Source organism: Salmo salar, chromosome ssa09 (genome assembly GCF_905237065.1).
Source record: "Salmo salar chromosome ssa09, Ssal_v3.1, whole genome shotgun sequence".
NCBI lineage: Eukaryota > Metazoa > Chordata > Actinopteri > Salmoniformes > Salmonidae > Salmo > Salmo salar.
Window position 1 is genome coordinate 130,789,484 of NC_059450.1, and position 16,748 is coordinate 130,806,231.

Sequence of the window (16,748 nt, forward strand, 5' to 3'; positions counted from 1 at the left end):
GCTCTGTGACCTCCAAAACCAACACCTCTAGGGCGGGGCTTAATGACAGGGTGGGGCTTGTTGATGTATAAAAAATAAATATGGATGAATACATTCAACAAGAGGAGGCTGTTGGGAGGAGCTATAGGAGAACCGGCTTATTGTAATGGCTGGAGTGGCATCAATGGAACGGAGTCAAACAAGTTATTGTCATGTGTTTAATACCATTCCATTGATTCCCATCCTCCTGTAGCTCCTCCTACCAGCCTCTTCTGCATTCAACATAAACTAATCCATCATTCCAAGGCGTTACAATAATAATGATACACTTGTATTGCAGGTACAAGTTGTCTTGTTCTGACAAGTTGTCCCAATGGCAGTTCAATCAATAGTTCAGTGGATGAAACATGAAGCTAATTAATCATTCCAAACAACAGTTTTGTGTTTCTCTACATTGTTTTTACATAGAAGTTAGATTTCAAGAAGCCTGGCTACTTAAAACAGCACCATTGTGTACACCCAGGTTCATTACAGTATGTTGGCCCAATAATGTTTTTTTAAGCTATAATAACGCTGAACCCTTCAGCGCAACCTCATTTAAGTGTTAAACCAATTTGCTCACTATTTTCCTCTAATTAGTTGAAATCATAGACTTATATAATTAGGTTGAACTATGCCTTAGGCACATTTCTGAATCTCTTGGCAATTCAGACCTCCCCCTAAGACCCAGAAGAAAAGCTCAGTCTCAGAGCAATTCAAACACTCCTATGCATATCTGCATTAGTAGTAAATCATGTGTATTAATAGGTTCAGAAATAGTGTTTCCAGTGGATGTAAATGAAATATAGAACTGTGACATAGATAAATGGGGTCAATTATTTTATGTGAACAAGATATAACAACAATCAATGTTTGAGTAGTTTACATAAGTCGATAATCGAGATCAGGTCCATCACATGAAGGTCAACAGTGATAGGCTACATTGTCTTTATGGTGGCATTTTCAGTTGTTACATTTTCACTTGAAGTGGTTGGATAAAATGTAGTGGGGAGAACAAGTATTTGATACACTGCCGATATTGCAGTAGAGGTCTGTAATTTTTATCATACACTTCAACTGTGAGAGACGGAATCTTAAACAACAACCCAGAAAAACAACCCAGAAAATCACATTGTATGATTTTTAAGTAAATAATTTGCATTTTATTGCATGACATAAGTATTTGATACATCAGAAAAGCAGAACTTAATATTTGGTACAGAAACCTTGGTTTGCAATTACAGAGATCATACGTTTCCTGTTGTTCTTGACCAGGTTTGCACACACTGCAGCAGGGATTTTGGCCCACTCCTCCATACAGACCTTCTCCAGATCCTTCAGGTTTCGGGGCTGTCGCTAGGCAATACGGACTTTCAGCTCCCTCCAAAGGTTTTCTATTGGGTTCAGGTCTGGAGACTGGCTAGGCCACTCCAGGACCTTGAGATGCTTCTTACGGAGCCACTCCTTAGTTGCCCTGGCTGTGTGTTTTGGGTCGTTGTCATGCTGGAAGACCCAGCCACGACCCATCTTCAATGCTCTTACTGAGGGAAGGAGGTTGTTGGCCAAGATCTCGCGATACATGGCCCCATCCATCCTCAATACGGTGCAGTCGTCCTGTCCCCTTTGCAGAAAAGCATCCCCAAAGAATGATGTTTCCACCTCCATGCTTCATGGTTGGGATGGTGTTCTTGGGGTTGTACTCATCCTGCTTCCTCCAAACACAGCAAGTGGAGTTTAGACCAAAAAGCTCTATTTTTGTCTCATCAGACCACATGACCTTCTCCCATTCCTCCTCTGGATCATCCAGATGGTCATTGGCAAACTTCAGATGGGCCTGGACATGCGCTGGCTTGAGCAGGGGGACCTTGCGTGCGCTGCAGGATTTTAATCCATGACGGCGTAATGTGTTACTAATGGTTTTCTTTGAGACTGTGGTCCCAGCTCCCTTCAGCTCCCTTCAGGTCATTGACCAGGTCCTGCCGTGTAGTTCTAGGCTGATCCCTCACCTTCCTCATGATCATTGATCATTGCATGGAGCCTCAGACCGAGGGTGACTGACCGTCATCTTGAACTTCTTCCATTTTCTAATAATTGCGCCAACAGTTGTTGCCTTCTCACCAAGCTGCTTGCCTATTGTCCTGTAGCCCATCCCAGCCTTGTGCAGGTCTACAATTTTATCCCTGATGTCCTTACACAGCTCTCTGGTCTTGGCCATTGTGGAGAGGTTGGAGTCTGTTTGATTGAGTGTGTGGACAGCTGTCTTTTATACAGGTAACGAGTTCAAACAGGTGCAGTTAATACAGGTAATGAGTGGAGAACAGGAGGGCTTCTTAAAGAAAAACTAACAGGACTGTGAGAGCCGGAATTCTTACTGGTTCGTAGGTGATCAAATACTTATGTCATGCAATAAAATGCAAATTAATTACTTAAAAATCATACAATGTGATTTTCTGGATTTTTGTTTTAGATTCCGTCTCTCACAGTTGAAGTGTACCGATGATAAAAATTACAGACCTCTACATGCTTTGTAAGTAGGAAAACCTGCAAAATCGGCAGTGTATCAAATACTTGTTCTCCCCACTGTATATATAATTCTATCAGGAATTACATGCATTTCACAGTAAATACTTAAGAGAGAAATTATATAAAGTCTCATCAAGTGTTTGAACTTTATCCTTTATTTGGCAAGTTGAATATCTCCCATTTACTGTATAGAAATGAGAAAATACATTTTCTACTTTTCTAGGACATCTCACTTGTTCTAGTGTTATTTTATGGGACTTCTCCATCCCTCCCTCCATAATTGTGTCAGTGTGCTAGAGGTGTCTACCAATGTAAAGATGTGGGTCACTGGACTAACACCACAGACGTACTGTACCAGACCTGTTTAAGACAAGGGCCTGAAGAGGAATTCAATGTCAGACCGCAGAGAGAGGAGCCCACTACACCATCCAATTCAGGAGACATTTTAGGAAGATGACTGGGACTTGTGCTTAGATTATATTTAGCCGTCTCCATTGGGGCTGTGGCTATTTTTTTCTGTTTAAACCTAATTAAAACATTTAATGACGATGCTTTATCTGGTCTTCAATTTTACGTCCTATTAGGTTGCTCCCTTAAGGATTTCTCTGTGTTCTCAGAGTTTTACCAAATAGGTCACCGTCACACCAAGGTCTTGGAAAAAAGTTGGATGTTGTGTATCCAGGTGTTGTGCAATATAAATACTGTACAGTGTGTTAACATAATATATAAAATATGCCATTTAGCAGATGCTTTTATCCTAAAGGACTTACAGTAGTGAATCATCCATACATTTTTATATGGGTGGCCTGGGCCCCAGCAGGAATCGAACCCATGACCGCGACATTGCAAGCTCCATGAACCACACAGATTTCAGAGGAAAAAAAACATTTGAAATACCCAATGAATGATACTCCGTCAGATTTATACTTTTCTGTTTGGTAACAATAAACTGAAAGCCTCCTCTTGTATTGTTCTGGCTCAAATGTGTGTGTTTATGTTCTCTGCTGTCATGACTGATGATGAGGTGTCTGAAGTGACTCAGGCTCTATATCTGGAACAGCTAACAACATCTAACCTAAAAAACCTGTGGAGCTTATCAACTCTTTTTTAACACTTCAAGTGGCTCCAAAGAAGAGGCTATGCTTAAACGTACATATTTCCGTTGATATTTATTCTAGTATATCTTAACAGGAGACAACTCCATCGTGCGTTTATAGGGGCTTTAGTGAAATCTAATGAGAAATGGGTATACAGCAGGACTTTGTGATCAGTCACACAACAGTCAATCAAATAATTGATGGCCTAAGCCATCAAACATAAAATTACACAGAATAAAACATTTTGTTAAAAAAATATATATGTGAAAGGATTTTCAGGAAAATAGAGATCTTCTTATATAAATTTAATGACAAAGGTAAAAGGTCAAACATGCAGGTGGTTGATCCACATTTTAAAATAGTGTGCTGTTACAGGTAGTGCCTTCAGAGGCTTTGAGTTTCAGTACTGTTAATCTCAATGGGAAATAGAATTGTTATAAACCCTTTTTGGTAAATGGTGATTTTCAGTGTATTAAAGCTCATCTATATTTATCACCCCATTAAATGGGTATGCAAAGAGGTATACAGATGAAGAGAGGGAGCCAAATAGGCCAAGTAAATAAAGAAAACATAGTCGTGGCCAAAATTTTGCTGAATGACACAAATATAAATTTTCACAAAGCTCAGTTTGTATGATGGGAATTTGCATATACTCCAGAATGTTATGAAGAGTGATCAGATGAATTGCAAAGTCACTCTTGCCATGCAAATGAACTGAATCCCCCAAAAAGATTTCCATTGCATTTCTGCAGAAGGCTTCAGGGCGCCCAAGAAAATCCAGCAAGCGCCTTGACCGTCTCCTAAAGTTGAAGCCTGGTTTCATGCATGTCAACATCAGAAGCCTCCTCCCTAAGTTTGTTTTACTCACTGCTTTAGCATACTCCGCCAACCCTGATGTCCTTGCCGTGTCTGAATCCTGGCTTAGGAAGGCCACCAAAAATTCTGAGATTTCCATACCCAACTACAACTTTTTCCGTCAAGATAGAACTGCCAAAGGGGGAGGAGTTGCAATCTACTACAGAGATAGCCTGCAAAGTTCTGTCATACTTTCCAGGTTTATACCCAAACAGTTCGAACTTCTAATTTTAAAAATGAATCTCTCCAGAAATAAGTCTCTCACTGTTGCTGCCTGCTATCGACCCCCCTCCGCTCCCAGCCGTGCCCTGGACACCATTTGTGAATTGATCGCCCCCCATCTAGCTTCAGCGTTCGTTCTATTAGGTGACCTGAACTGGGATATGCTTAATACCCCGGCAGTCCTACAATCTAAGCTAGATGCCCTCAATCTCACACAAATCATCAAGGAACCCACCAGGTACAACCCTAAACATGGACACCCTCATAGACATTATCCTGACCAACTTGCCCTCCAAATACACCTCCGCTGTTTTCAATCAGGATCTCAGCGATCACTGCCTCATTGCCTGTATCCGCTATGGGTCTGCGGTCAAACGACCACCCCTCATCACTGTCAAACGCTACCTAAAACACTTCTGCGAGCAGGCCTTTGTAATCAACCTGGCCCGGGTATCCTGGAAGGATATTGACCTCATCCTGTCAGTCGAGGATGCCTGGTCATTCTTTAAAAGTAATTTCCTCACCATCTTAGATAAGCATGCCCCGTTCAAAAAAATGCAGAACTAAGAACAGATATAGCCGTTGGTTCACTCCAGACCTGACTGCCCTTGACCAGCACAAAACCATTCTGTGGCGGACTGCAATAGCATCGAAAAGTCCCCGCGATATGCAACTGTTCAGGGAAGTCAGGAACCAATACACACAGTCAGTCAGGAAAGCAAAGGCTAGCTTTTTCAAGCAGAAATTTGCATCCTGTAGCTCTAACTCCAAAAAGTTTTGGGACACTGTAAAGTCCATGGAGAACAAGAACACCTCCTCCCAGCTGCTCACTGCACTGAGGCTAGGTAACACGGTCACCACTGATAAATCCATGATAATCAAACATTTCAATAAGCATTTCTCAACGGCTGGCCATGCCTTCCTCCTGGCTACTCCAACCCCCGCCGTGCAGCTACTCGCCCAAGCCTCCCCGGCTTCTCCTTCACCCAAATCCAGATAGCAGATGTTCTGAAAGAGCTGCAAAACCTGGACCCGTACAAATCAGCTGGGCTAGACAATCTGGACCCTCTCTTTCTAAAACTATCCGCCGCCATTGTTGCAACTCCTATTACCAGCCTGTTCAACCTCTCTTTCGTATCGTCCGAGATCCCTAAAGATTGGAAAGCTGCCGGTCATCCCCCTCAAAGGGGGTGACACTCTAGACCCAAACTGCTACAGACCTATATCTATCCTACCCTGTCTTTCTAAGGTCTTCGAAAGCCAAGTTGACAAACAGATTACCGACCATTTCGAATCCCACCGTACCTTCTTACCCCATAATGACAAAGGAAAAACAGGTTTTTAGAAATGTTTGCAAATGTATATATAAAAAAAGTATTCAGACCTTTTGCTATGAGACTCGAAATTGAGCTCAGGTGCATCCTGTTTCCATTGATCATTCTTGAGATGTTTCTACAACTTGATTGGAGTCCACCTGTGGTAAATTCAATTGATTGGACATGATTTGGAAAAGCACACACCTGTCTATATATGGTCCCATAGTTGACAGTGCATGTCACAGCAAAAACCAAGCCATGAGGTCAAAGGAATTGTCCGTAGAGCTCTGAGACAGGATTGTGTCGAGGCACAGATCTGGGGTAGCGTGGCAAAACAAATATTCAGCATTGAAGGTCCCCAAGAACACTGTGGCCTCCATCATTCTTAAATGGAAGAAGTTTGGAACCACCAAGACTCTTCCTAGAGATGGCTGCCCGGCCAAACCGAGCAATTGCGGGAAAAGGGCCTTGGTCAGGGAGGTGATCAAGAACCTGAACACTCTGACAGAGCTCCAGAGTTCCTCTGTGGAGATGGGAGAACATTCCAGAAGGACAACCATCTCTGCAGCACTCCACCAATTAGGCCTTTATGGTAGAGTGGGCAGATGGAAGCCCCTCCTCTGTAAAAGTTTGCCAAAAGACACCTAAAGCACTCAAACCATGAGAAACAAGATTCTCTGGTCTGATGAAACCAAGATTGAACTTTTTGACCTGAATGCCAAGCGTCCCGTTTGGAGGAAACCTGGCACCATCCCTACAGTGAAGCATGGTGGTGGCAGCATCATACTGTGGGGATGTTTATCAGCGGCAGGGACTGGGAAACTAGTCAGGAGGGAAAGATGAACAGAGTGAAGTACAGAGATACACTTGATTAAAACAAGTTCCAGAGTGCTCAGGACATCAGACTGGGGCGAAAGTTCACATTTCAACAGGACAACGACCCTAAGCACACAGCCAAGACAATGCAAGAGCGGCGTCAGGACAAGTCTCTGAATGTCCATGAGTGGCCCAGCCAGAGCCCGAACCCGATCGAACATCTCTGGAGAGACCTGAAAATAGCTGTACAGCGACGCTCCGCATCCAACCTGACAACGCTTGAGAGAATCTGCAGAAAATAACGGGAGAAACTCCCTGAATACAGGTGCGCCAAGCTTGTAGTGTCATACCCAAGAAGACTTGAGGCTGTAATCGCTGCCAAAGGTGCTTCAACAAAGTACTGAGTAAAGGGTCAGAATATTTATGTAAATGTGATATTTCAGTTTTTATACATTTGCTAAATTTTCAAAACCTGTTTTTGCTTTGTCTATATGGGGTATTGTGTGTAGATTAAGAGGGGAAAAAACTATGTAATACATTTTAGAATAAGGCTGGAACGTAACAAAATGTGGAAAAAGTCAAGGAGTCTGAATACTTTCCAAATGCACTGTACAGTAGCTTTTTCACAAACAAGTATTACATGTGGTACAAAGTACAGTGACGGAAGAAAGTATTTGATCCCCTGCTGATTTTGTACGTTTGCCCACTGACAAAGAAATGATCAGTCTATAATTTTAATGGTAGGTTTATTTGAACAGTGAGAGACAGAATAACAACAAAAAAATCCAGAAAAAACGCATGTCAAAAATGTTATAAAATGATTTGCATTTTAATGAGGGAAATAAGTATTTGACCCCCTCTCAATCAAAAAGATTTCTGGCTCCTAGGTGTCTTTTATACAGGTAACGAGCTGAGATTAGGAGCACACTCTTAAAAAGGGAGTGCTCCTAATCTCAGTTTGTTACCTGTATAAAAGACACCTGTCCACAGAAGCAATCAATCAATCAAGATTCCAAACTCTCCACCATGGCCAAGACCAAAGAGCTCTTCAAGGATGTCAGGGACAAGATTGTAGACCTACACAAGGCTGGAATGGGCTACAAGACCATCGCCAAGTAGCTTGGTGAGAAGGTGACAACAGTTGGTGTGATTATTCGCAAATGGAAGAAGCACAAAAGAACTGTCAATCTCCCTCGGCCTGGGGCTCCATGCAAGAGCTCACCTCGTGGAGTTGCAATGATCATGAGAACGGTGAGGAATCAGCCCAGAACTACACGGGAGGATCTTGTCAATGATCTCAAGGCAGCTGGGACCATAGTCACCAAGAAAACAATTGGTAACACACTACGCCCGGAAGGACTGAAATCCTGCAGCGCCCGCAAGGTCCCCCTGCTCAAGAAAGCACATATACATGCCCGTCTGAAGTTTGCCAATGAACATCTGAATGATTCAGAGGACAACTGGGTGAAAGTGTTGTGGTCAGATGAGACCAAAATGGAGCTCATTGGCATCAACTCAACTCGCCGTGTTTGGAGGAGGAGGAGGAATGCTGCCTATGACCCCACGAACACCATCCCCACCTTCAAACATGGAGGTGGAAACATTATGCTTTGGGGGTGTTTTTCTGCTAAGGGGACAGAACAACTTCACCGCATCAAAGGGACGACGGACGTGGCCATGTACCGTTAAATCTTGGGTGAGAACCTCCTTCCCTCAGCCAGGGAGTGGCCTAGCCAGTCTCCAGAAATTAATCCCATAGAAAAACTGTGGAGAGAGCTGAAGGATTGAGTTGTCAAACGTCAGCCTCGAAACCTTAATGACTTGGAGAAGATCTGCAAAGAGGAGTGGGACAAAATCCCTCCTGAGATGTGTGCAAACCTGGTGGCCAACTACAAGAAACGTCTGACCTCTGATTGCCAACAAGGGTTTTGCCACCAAGTACTAAGTCATGTTTTGCAGAGGGATCAAATACTTATTTCCCTCATTAAAATGCAAATCATTTTATAACATTTTTGAAATGTGTTTTTCTGGATTTTTTTTGTTGTTATTCTGTCTCTCACTGTTCAAATAAACCTACCATTAAAATTATAGACTGATCATTTCTTTGTCAGTGGGCAAACGTACAAATCAGCAGGGGATCAAATACTTTTTCCCCTCACTGTATATATCAAATGTTTCCATTAATTTGCAGGCAGTATTGAGGCAAAGTAGAACAGGCACATCTCATTCACTACAACCCTGAGCTGTAGCCAGAGCCTGGCTCAGGTCAATGTTGGCCAAGGTAGGTGACAGGTCAGTGGGGCTGGTAGGGGAGTGGAGGATGTCACAGTCAAAGTTCTGGAAGTAGTCCATAGACAGGCCCCGCATGGCTTTGACTGGACGATCAGGATGGTTCTTCAGTTCAAGAATTAATTCAACAGGTCTCTTCTGTAGTAGCTGAGAGTCAAAGGAAGTGCCATCGAAAAACATCTGCCTTTTGAAGCGCTCCAGGCTATGCAGGCGATTGGCTGGGTTCTTGCATAGGAGCTGGAGTCACAAACAGGATGGAGAAAAACAGAAGAGCATTGAGAATTTGTTGTTGATATTCTGAGACAATCCTACTACAGATGACTTCTGACCTCCGTGAGCAGAAGGGCTAGTGCAGGCCTGAAGGTCTTGGGTATGGAGTATGGGCAGTCTCTGACCTTTCTCAGCATGTTGCAGTGGTCTGGCTCTGGAGGCACAGGGAACTATGGAGATGACAGAATTATCACCAACAACATCTCTAGACTAGCATTTAGATTTGCATGACAGGACAGACTAAAAGAAGAAGAAATACAACCTTTGTAACAACTATTACATATTCATTTAATTAAGATGAACTGTGGTGATGACCGCACCTTTCCAGTCACCATTGAGAACAACAGAACGCCGAGAGACCACCAATCAGCAGCATGGCTGTAGGGACCCCCACTCAGGACTTCAGGAGCTGTTTAGACAGAGGACCATCCCAGTGAGATTATAATAGGTGCTTCATGTGTAGTGACCATTAACTTTGCCTGATCCCAAGAATCTCACCCATGTATTGGATTGTCCCACAAATTGTAAATGCTCTTGCGCCCTGCTCAAGACGACGAGAAAGTCCAAAGTCAGCTAAACGCAGATGACCTGCATCAAACAGATACAGCCGTATTTTACATACAGTACTTTACAAATCCAATTCCGGTTATTCTACCTGACTAATATGAAGCTTAAACTACTTTCACTATAAAAATGATATCTTTGAGAATATTCCCAACAACAACAATACTGAAGTGTCCACTGTATTATAAGGCCCTCTAGTGTTGTCTAATATGCAGTAGCAAGTAAACTAAACCATACGTCAAATGTATGCATGTGTAAAGAACGTCACGCTGCTTGCTTAGCGAGTACAACTTCCTCCCGATTCGGCCGATACCCGGTGCGAACTCGGGATCTCTGCCTCAATAAATACACGTGACCGTCCTCCCTCAAGCGTCTTAGCCGATCGCGCCACCTCAAAAGCTAGCTAATGAGACGACGCAAGCAGGACACTTAAGGCTGAGGAGTACGTTTCACATATCCCCATGTGCTACGCATGCATGACTGTACTGTAAACTGCTTTGGATAAAAGTGTCTACTAAATGGCATATATATGAATATATTATTTAAGCCAGCATTACCTTGGTCAGACAGAAGGACATTCTCCATCTAAAAAATCCAGAATAATCAGATGATATTAACTTTCCAGTGAAGTTATAAATATGAGTCATTTAGTAGCAAAAATACGTTAGTTATGTACAGAGAATAATGTTCATGATGAAAACAAACGTTCATACCTTCACATCCCTATGCATGATCCCAAAGTCGTGAAGGAAACCTACCGATCAGACTCACCCATTATAATAAGTAAAGGTGAAACTTAAACAATGATCTCATACACATTTTTGGAGAACTATATTGTGTATATACACTTGAGGGACACTCACCCAAAGCACAGCCTAGCTCTGCAGCGAACACCCGAGCCTCATCATCCCCAAACTGGCCCTTCAGTATCCAGTAGGTGTACAGGTCTCCAGTACTGCAGTACTCACACACTGTGGGAAGACAGACACAGTCACACACAATGATCCATCTTAGTACATAAAAAGGCTATGTACAGTACACTGATCCAGGGCTGGGAGTAGATGACCCCTGCTGAAACACAAGCACTTGAAAAGGAAGGAGCAGTGGAGGAGAGAAGCAATAGGAGAAAACAATTAATTTGTCAGAAGTCACACAGTTGCAAGTGTTTTTAAGGCTGGGGGAAGCGTAGGAGGGGAAAGGGCTGATGTTGGGGAAGGAGCTAAGTGTCAGTGAGAGACACAAATGAACTCAAACATGCCTTTATCCACTAATAAGGGTGTTATTAAAAAATCTAAAGGAAGTGAAATTCGGTTCAGAGGCCACAGGACTGTGTGATACACACTGAAATCTCAGTAGATGGCAGTATAATTCTTCAGACGAGTCATGGGGCTCAGACTGAGGAGACAACAGTAAATAGCAGAAAGGCCAGATAATGCCATAGTTGACACTCCTGCTAGGGAGAGCGAGACAACCCATTGGGCACACACTGGTTGAATCAACGTTGTTTCCACGTAATTTCAATGGAATGAGGTTGAACCAACGTGGAATAGACGTTGAACTGACGTCTGTGCCCAGTGGGAAGTTCCTATGTGAGACACAGGGAGGGTAAAGAGAGGAGCGGATAAATAAGGATCTAGCTATATCACTTTAGTCACTCACTAATGAAGAGGTGGCGCTGGGTCTGCCAGCAGTCCTGCAGATTGTGGAGGAATGGGTGGCTGAGCTGCCGCTGCAACGCAACAGGCAACACACACCGCAATAGTGTGGATGTCAGCAAAGACACTCAGTATAACTAAATGTGATTTAGGAGGGATCTGAATGTAACCAGGTATCTTCAACGATGGCAAATGGTTTTATTTTATTTTTGTTTAGCAAAAGCTCCATGGGACCATGTTTGTTGTTGCATAGAAGCTCATCGGGATAATTGTCATAGTCATTGTTAGAGCTCAGTGAGTCATTGTTTCCAGCATGTTATCCCTAAACTAAGCCAGGAGCTAAGCTAGGATAGCAGCCTTACAGGTCATCCTGGAGTGTGACCTACCTGAATGATGACCTCCTCCTTTGACTGTTCCAGGACCCCATGCTTCAGTATCTCAGACTTGGGTAAAACCTGTAGAGCAACACAATAAATACAATAAAATGAAGGGTAGGAATAGAATACACTAGATGTGTGTAGATGTCACATGAAATATAGTGCTGGTTAAATGTGATGTGGCAGGAGGCTGAGGAGATTCACCTTAACTGCATAAATCTTCTCCTTCGACCTGTCCTTTACTTTCAAGATAGGACCAAAGGAGCCTTTGGCTATGAAGCCCAGGATCTAAATGTCATGGAGAGAGAGTGAGATTCAAATGTTGCAATATTATTAAACAGTATCATTCAAGGTAGCTTTCACACCAGATAGACCATCATATCATTTATTCCCCCATATAGAATAACTTAGTCAGCATCCAGTCAAGAAGTAATAAGTTACTGATTTATCGGTTGTTTGCTTATCAATGAATGATTTCATTACATCTGCTGAAGAGATAACTTTTTCATCAAAGATTGAAATCATGTGTGGTCCAGGTGTTCAATCCAAATGAAGTTAAGGAGGACTACCTGGAAATCGTCTTCCCCAGGAAATGTACGGTGTGGGAACTCGGGCAGAAAGACAGAGATGAAGCCAGGGAGAGTTGACTCCACGCCAGGCTTCTGAGGGCTGTGTCCTGGGGGGAGGAGGTCCTCAGGGATTGGGGCTCTGCTGCCGAGCACCATGCCCTGTGTGGCCAGAACAGGTGGGCCAAGGTGGCGAAGTCCATCAGTAAAGGATATTCCAATATTGGAGAGAAGGCCATGCCAGCCTTGATTGCGTCGTCTCTCCTGGCTTGGCACCTGTTTCTACATTGAGGACAGCGGCTTTCTAATAAGTGATGGTTCTAATTACAAGGTGTGCTGTGAGTAGCAAGTAACTATAGCCAAATGTCAAACATCTGTTGATGTTACTTACTGGCATATGCCACACTAGAGTCATGCAGGACTAAATCAGCATTGGATAGAGATTTCACATGAACATGTGCCAACATAAACAAACGATTGTTGAAGACATTCATTAAAAACCTCTTAAAGATCAGCCCCTTTTTTTGGGGCCTAAAATAACATACCCAAATTTTACAGGCAGTTAGATTTGGGTATCAAAATGTATCAAGACTGCCCAAATGTGCCTAATTGGTTTATTAATACATTTTCAAGTTCATAATTGTGCACTCTCAAACAATTGCATGGTATTTTTTCGATGTAATAGCTACTGTAAATTGGACAGTGCAGCTAGATTAACAAGAATTTAAGCTTTCTGCCCATATCAGATGTCTATGTCCTGGGAAACGTTCATGTTACTTACAACCTCATGCCACATTAGCTTAACCGTCCTGTGGGGACACACAGATCCTGTATTTCTCATTAATTCTATTTTCATGTAGATTATCTCAAAGTCCAGTCTGTTTTTAATTACTTTTAGTCCATTCTACTCCAGACACGAGAATTTCCCAGCAGCCACAGCGAGCCACTCCCCCGTCCCTTTTAATAGAACTCCCCAAGGACCCGTAGGCGCTTTGCATTAAAAACAGTTCAGTGCACTCATATCATATTGGCCAGCTCCACGTGCCCCTGAAATGTATTTGTAAAATATTTACTTAAAATTGTATTTATAAACAGTTCAGTTTACATATACATTTCATTAATCTGTTTACTATTCCGATGCATATTCATAAGCAACTGTTCAAAGTAAGGTGCTCATCACCGGTTTATATTCGCTGAACTCACGTGTTTCTAAACGCCACTATAGTTGCGAGCTAGCGGCTAGCCTACTATATAAAGATATAAATGCATCACGTATGTGGAACAGACCATAGATTTGTAGGCTTAAGCAGTATACTGCGCAAGCGGTCTAAATAAACGTGATCAAACCTGATAACTTCATAGATCGGTGTAGACTACGTCTGAAGACCTCTTACCTTGTGTTTACTTGAGTTGCTGCCCATCACATTGCTTGGTAAACCTCGATCAACCCCACATCATTATTTTCCAATTGGTTAGTTTTAACATTGTCTTACAATCAGTGGCGGTTCTAGACCATTTCAACTGGGGGGCCAAGCTGGGGCCAGTTGTACTGTTAGAGGGGCCAGTTACATTAGACGTTATTGTTGTCATATCGTTTTGCATGTGTTACGATACTGTTGTGTTCCGCCTAAAGCCGTCCCTCTAGTAAATGTGTGGGTTAAATTAGTGTTCCGCGTTGCCACAATCTAATAACGGATGTAAAAAAAGAACGATAGCAAAAATGTGTTATGTAAAAATGATTTCATACTCCCCCAGAACCGCTAGTGCTTACAATGCCTTGTAAAGCATCGAGCGCACATTCCTGACCCGCCATGACTGAACAGCGCGCAGGGTGGGTCTGATCATTATCGAGAGACGAACTGATAACATCACATTCGATGGTATTCTACAGAAGGCGAAATTCCGCTCCAGTTAACGCTGTCAGATGAAATGATAAATCAGCCACTCATAACATTTCTGTTACGCAATCATACATCTATTTATAATTAGGAGATACATTCTAAATTGACAGTGTAGTGACCTCCTGAGAACATACATGATACATTCAGCTATAAGAGACATTAAAACAACTATTTTATTGACAAACATTTAGTTACATATATGGTGCTCATTTCATTGAGCTATAATCAATTTTTCTTGAAATATTTTGACAGAAATATTTGACATCTTGCACTTGAAGGAAGCTGTAACTGAATAACAAGCTCAGTAGGTGTAGGTACAGTTGTGATTGAAAAGAAATAACCATGGTTACAAAAATATCTGAAAATACTTTGCTTAAAAAGTGCTGTAGTGTTAAAATTTCAAAACATTATCAAGACAAGCTGCAACAAAATTATTTTTGCTGAGACTATCAAAGCTGTCAGAATAACTGCCATAAAATAGAAAACAAGAACATATTTTTGCTGCTCGGTTGTGATATATCGCACAGATATGTTTAGGAACTGCAGTATAAAACTTAAGTCTGCTGTGGCATATATGTTGTTGGAGAAGTCTCATGCAGGGTACCAAATTATACATTTGTGTTCTTTTACAGGGATGCACTTTCCAATCAGTGTGACAGTATCATACAGACTTGAGTAAAATCCCAACACTATAATAAAAGCATAAGGCTAGAATATATCATTACAGTACTAGTGAATCAGGTATTTCTAACTGTTGCAACAGACAGCATTTCTATGGTTGTCAAGGTGCTTTCATTTGAGATCAAAATGTTTTACAATCTACCCGATTTACATTTGCTTGAGGATACAGTATTCCTGAACCAGCAGGAAACGATGCTCTCAAATCACATTAGCTGCATCTTAAATGGCATCCTATCCACTATATAGTGCAGTACTTCAGCATCCTATCCTCTAAAGTAGTTAACTATATAGGGAAGAGGGTGCCATTTGAGAGTCAGTCAACATATAAACTATGAAATGTTCTAAATGATTTACAGGGGAAATGAGCAGACAGTGAAACTAAAAAAACACCCATCACCCCAGTCATGCTATTAATGCAACAAGTATAGGCAGCTCATTGTGAAAGTTCAGGACCATGCGTGATGCATTGAATGAAAATGAAATGTTTACTACATGGCACAAAAAACAACAAAACAAAGATACATTTGGTCAATAAGACCCTGGTATGTTTTTAGCAGAGAAGTGGGCCCCGTATCCATAACACCTCTTAGAAAAAGAGTGCTGATCTAGGATCAGTTGTGACTTCTAGATCATAACAAATACAATTATATGGACAGGAGGGGATATGATCCTAGATCAGCACCCCTACTCAGACACATTGAATATGGGCCCTGGTCATACATGAAAATACATGCTTCATTGGACAGCAGTTGAGAGAGAATTCTTACATACTTTCTATTTAGTTTTATATGTTCAAATATCGCCTGGAGTAGTTAAATTAAAATAATAATTTCAGCCATCGTGGGCCATATTTCATTGGCTGGCGTGCCGGACTTGGCTCGCAAGACGTAGTTTGTCCCCCTCCAGGTAAGAAAGAACAGGGTGTGTTTTATTCTCAGTCTGTTCCCCATAATGACCTGCTACCTCTGTCTTCACACCAGAGCATACAGTATTTGACCAGGTCAAGTGTCATCAGATAATACGCCAGTAAAGACATTGACCTCTCCATGATTCCCTGGGCTGGGTGTGTGCTACTGTAGCTGCCATAGATTGCATCCCAAATGGCACCCTATTCTCTATACAGTACACTACTTCTGACCAGGAACCATAGGGCCCTGTTCGAAAGTAGTTCACTATGTGGGGTATAGGGTGCCATTTGGGACACTTCCATAGACTAGAGCGCAGTGGTCCAGTACAGTACCGGTTCAGTGTATGTAGGCCTATGGGTCACTTGCGTCGGCTGAAGATGCTCTTCTTGCTGGAGCTCTTGTCTGAGCTGCTGAGACCGATGAGGAGTCGGGCCTTCTCATCCTCCTCCTGCTGCTGCTGCATGCTACTGTCTGACTTCCCCTCAAATGCCTTGCTCCGAGAGTCAGAGCCCGACGCTGGCTTCAGACGCAGCTTCTCCTTTATCATCTACACAGAGAGGGAGGGGAGGACAAAATATGAAATAACATATGGTTCAAGAAGTCCTTTATCGTCTATGGATGTGAAAAGGAACAAATTAGAAATATAGGACATATGACTGAATTAACCTATACATAGTTCTATATTGTGAC

The 16,748-nt window shown here is 42.4% G+C and overlaps 2 protein-coding genes across 11 annotated transcripts in view; both read right to left on the minus strand.

Moving 5' to 3' along the window:
- Nucleotides 1-8,904: 8,904 nt before the first annotated feature.
- LOC106612787 (ribosomal protein S6 kinase-related protein) lies at nt 8,905-14,214 on the minus strand. Of its 4 annotated transcripts, none has more exons than XM_014214275.2 (12): nt 13,350-13,537; nt 12,572-12,850; nt 12,207-12,290; nt 12,012-12,080; nt 11,630-11,663; nt 10,834-10,941; nt 10,684-10,724; nt 10,528-10,555; nt 9,905-9,994; nt 9,727-9,815; nt 9,466-9,576; nt 8,905-9,373 (listed from the first exon to the last, which is right to left on the minus strand). In XM_014214275.2, exons 1-12 carry the CDS (start codon nt 13,422-13,424, stop codon nt 9,071-9,073), a joined length of 1,311 nt encoding a protein of 436 aa, XP_014069750.1. In that variant the 5' UTR covers nt 13,425-13,537; the 3' UTR covers nt 8,905-9,070. The 4 variants fall into 4 exon arrangements, with proteins under 4 accessions (XP_014069750.1, XP_014069748.1, XP_014069753.1 ...); XM_014214273.2 differs by having other exon boundaries at nt 8,906-9,373; nt 11,630-11,699; XM_014214278.2 differs by having other exon boundaries at nt 8,906-9,373; nt 11,630-11,699; nt 13,461-13,526.
- A 410-nt stretch (nt 14,215-14,624) lies between these two features.
- The window catches only part of LOC106612784 (protein KIAA0100), a 36,727-nt gene continuing 34,603 nt past the window's right edge, over nt 14,625-16,748 (minus strand). For all 7 annotated transcript variants that reach the window (XM_045724619.1, XM_014214267.2, XM_014214266.2 and 4 more), the window contains one exon: nt 14,625-16,605. In XM_045724619.1, coding sequence (XP_045580575.1) covers nt 16,417-16,605 — 189 coding nt within the window. In that variant the 3' untranslated portion in view covers nt 14,625-16,416. The remainder of the gene's footprint in view (nt 16,606-16,748) is intronic.

Coding starts and splice junctions, on each gene's coding strand:
- LOC106612787 (XM_014214273.2), bottom strand. CDS start 13,424: ATGAAAATAGAATTAATGAGAAATACAGGATCTGTGTGTCCCCACAGG. Junction 10,942..11,629: donor CCAGCGCCACCTCTTCATTA/GTGAGTGACTAA, acceptor GTCTTCCCACAG/TGTGTGAGTACTGCAGTACT. Junction 9,995..10,527: donor TGTCCTTCTGTCTGACCAAG/GTAATGCTGGCT, acceptor TGTTTGATGCAG/GTCATCTGCGTTTAGCTGAC.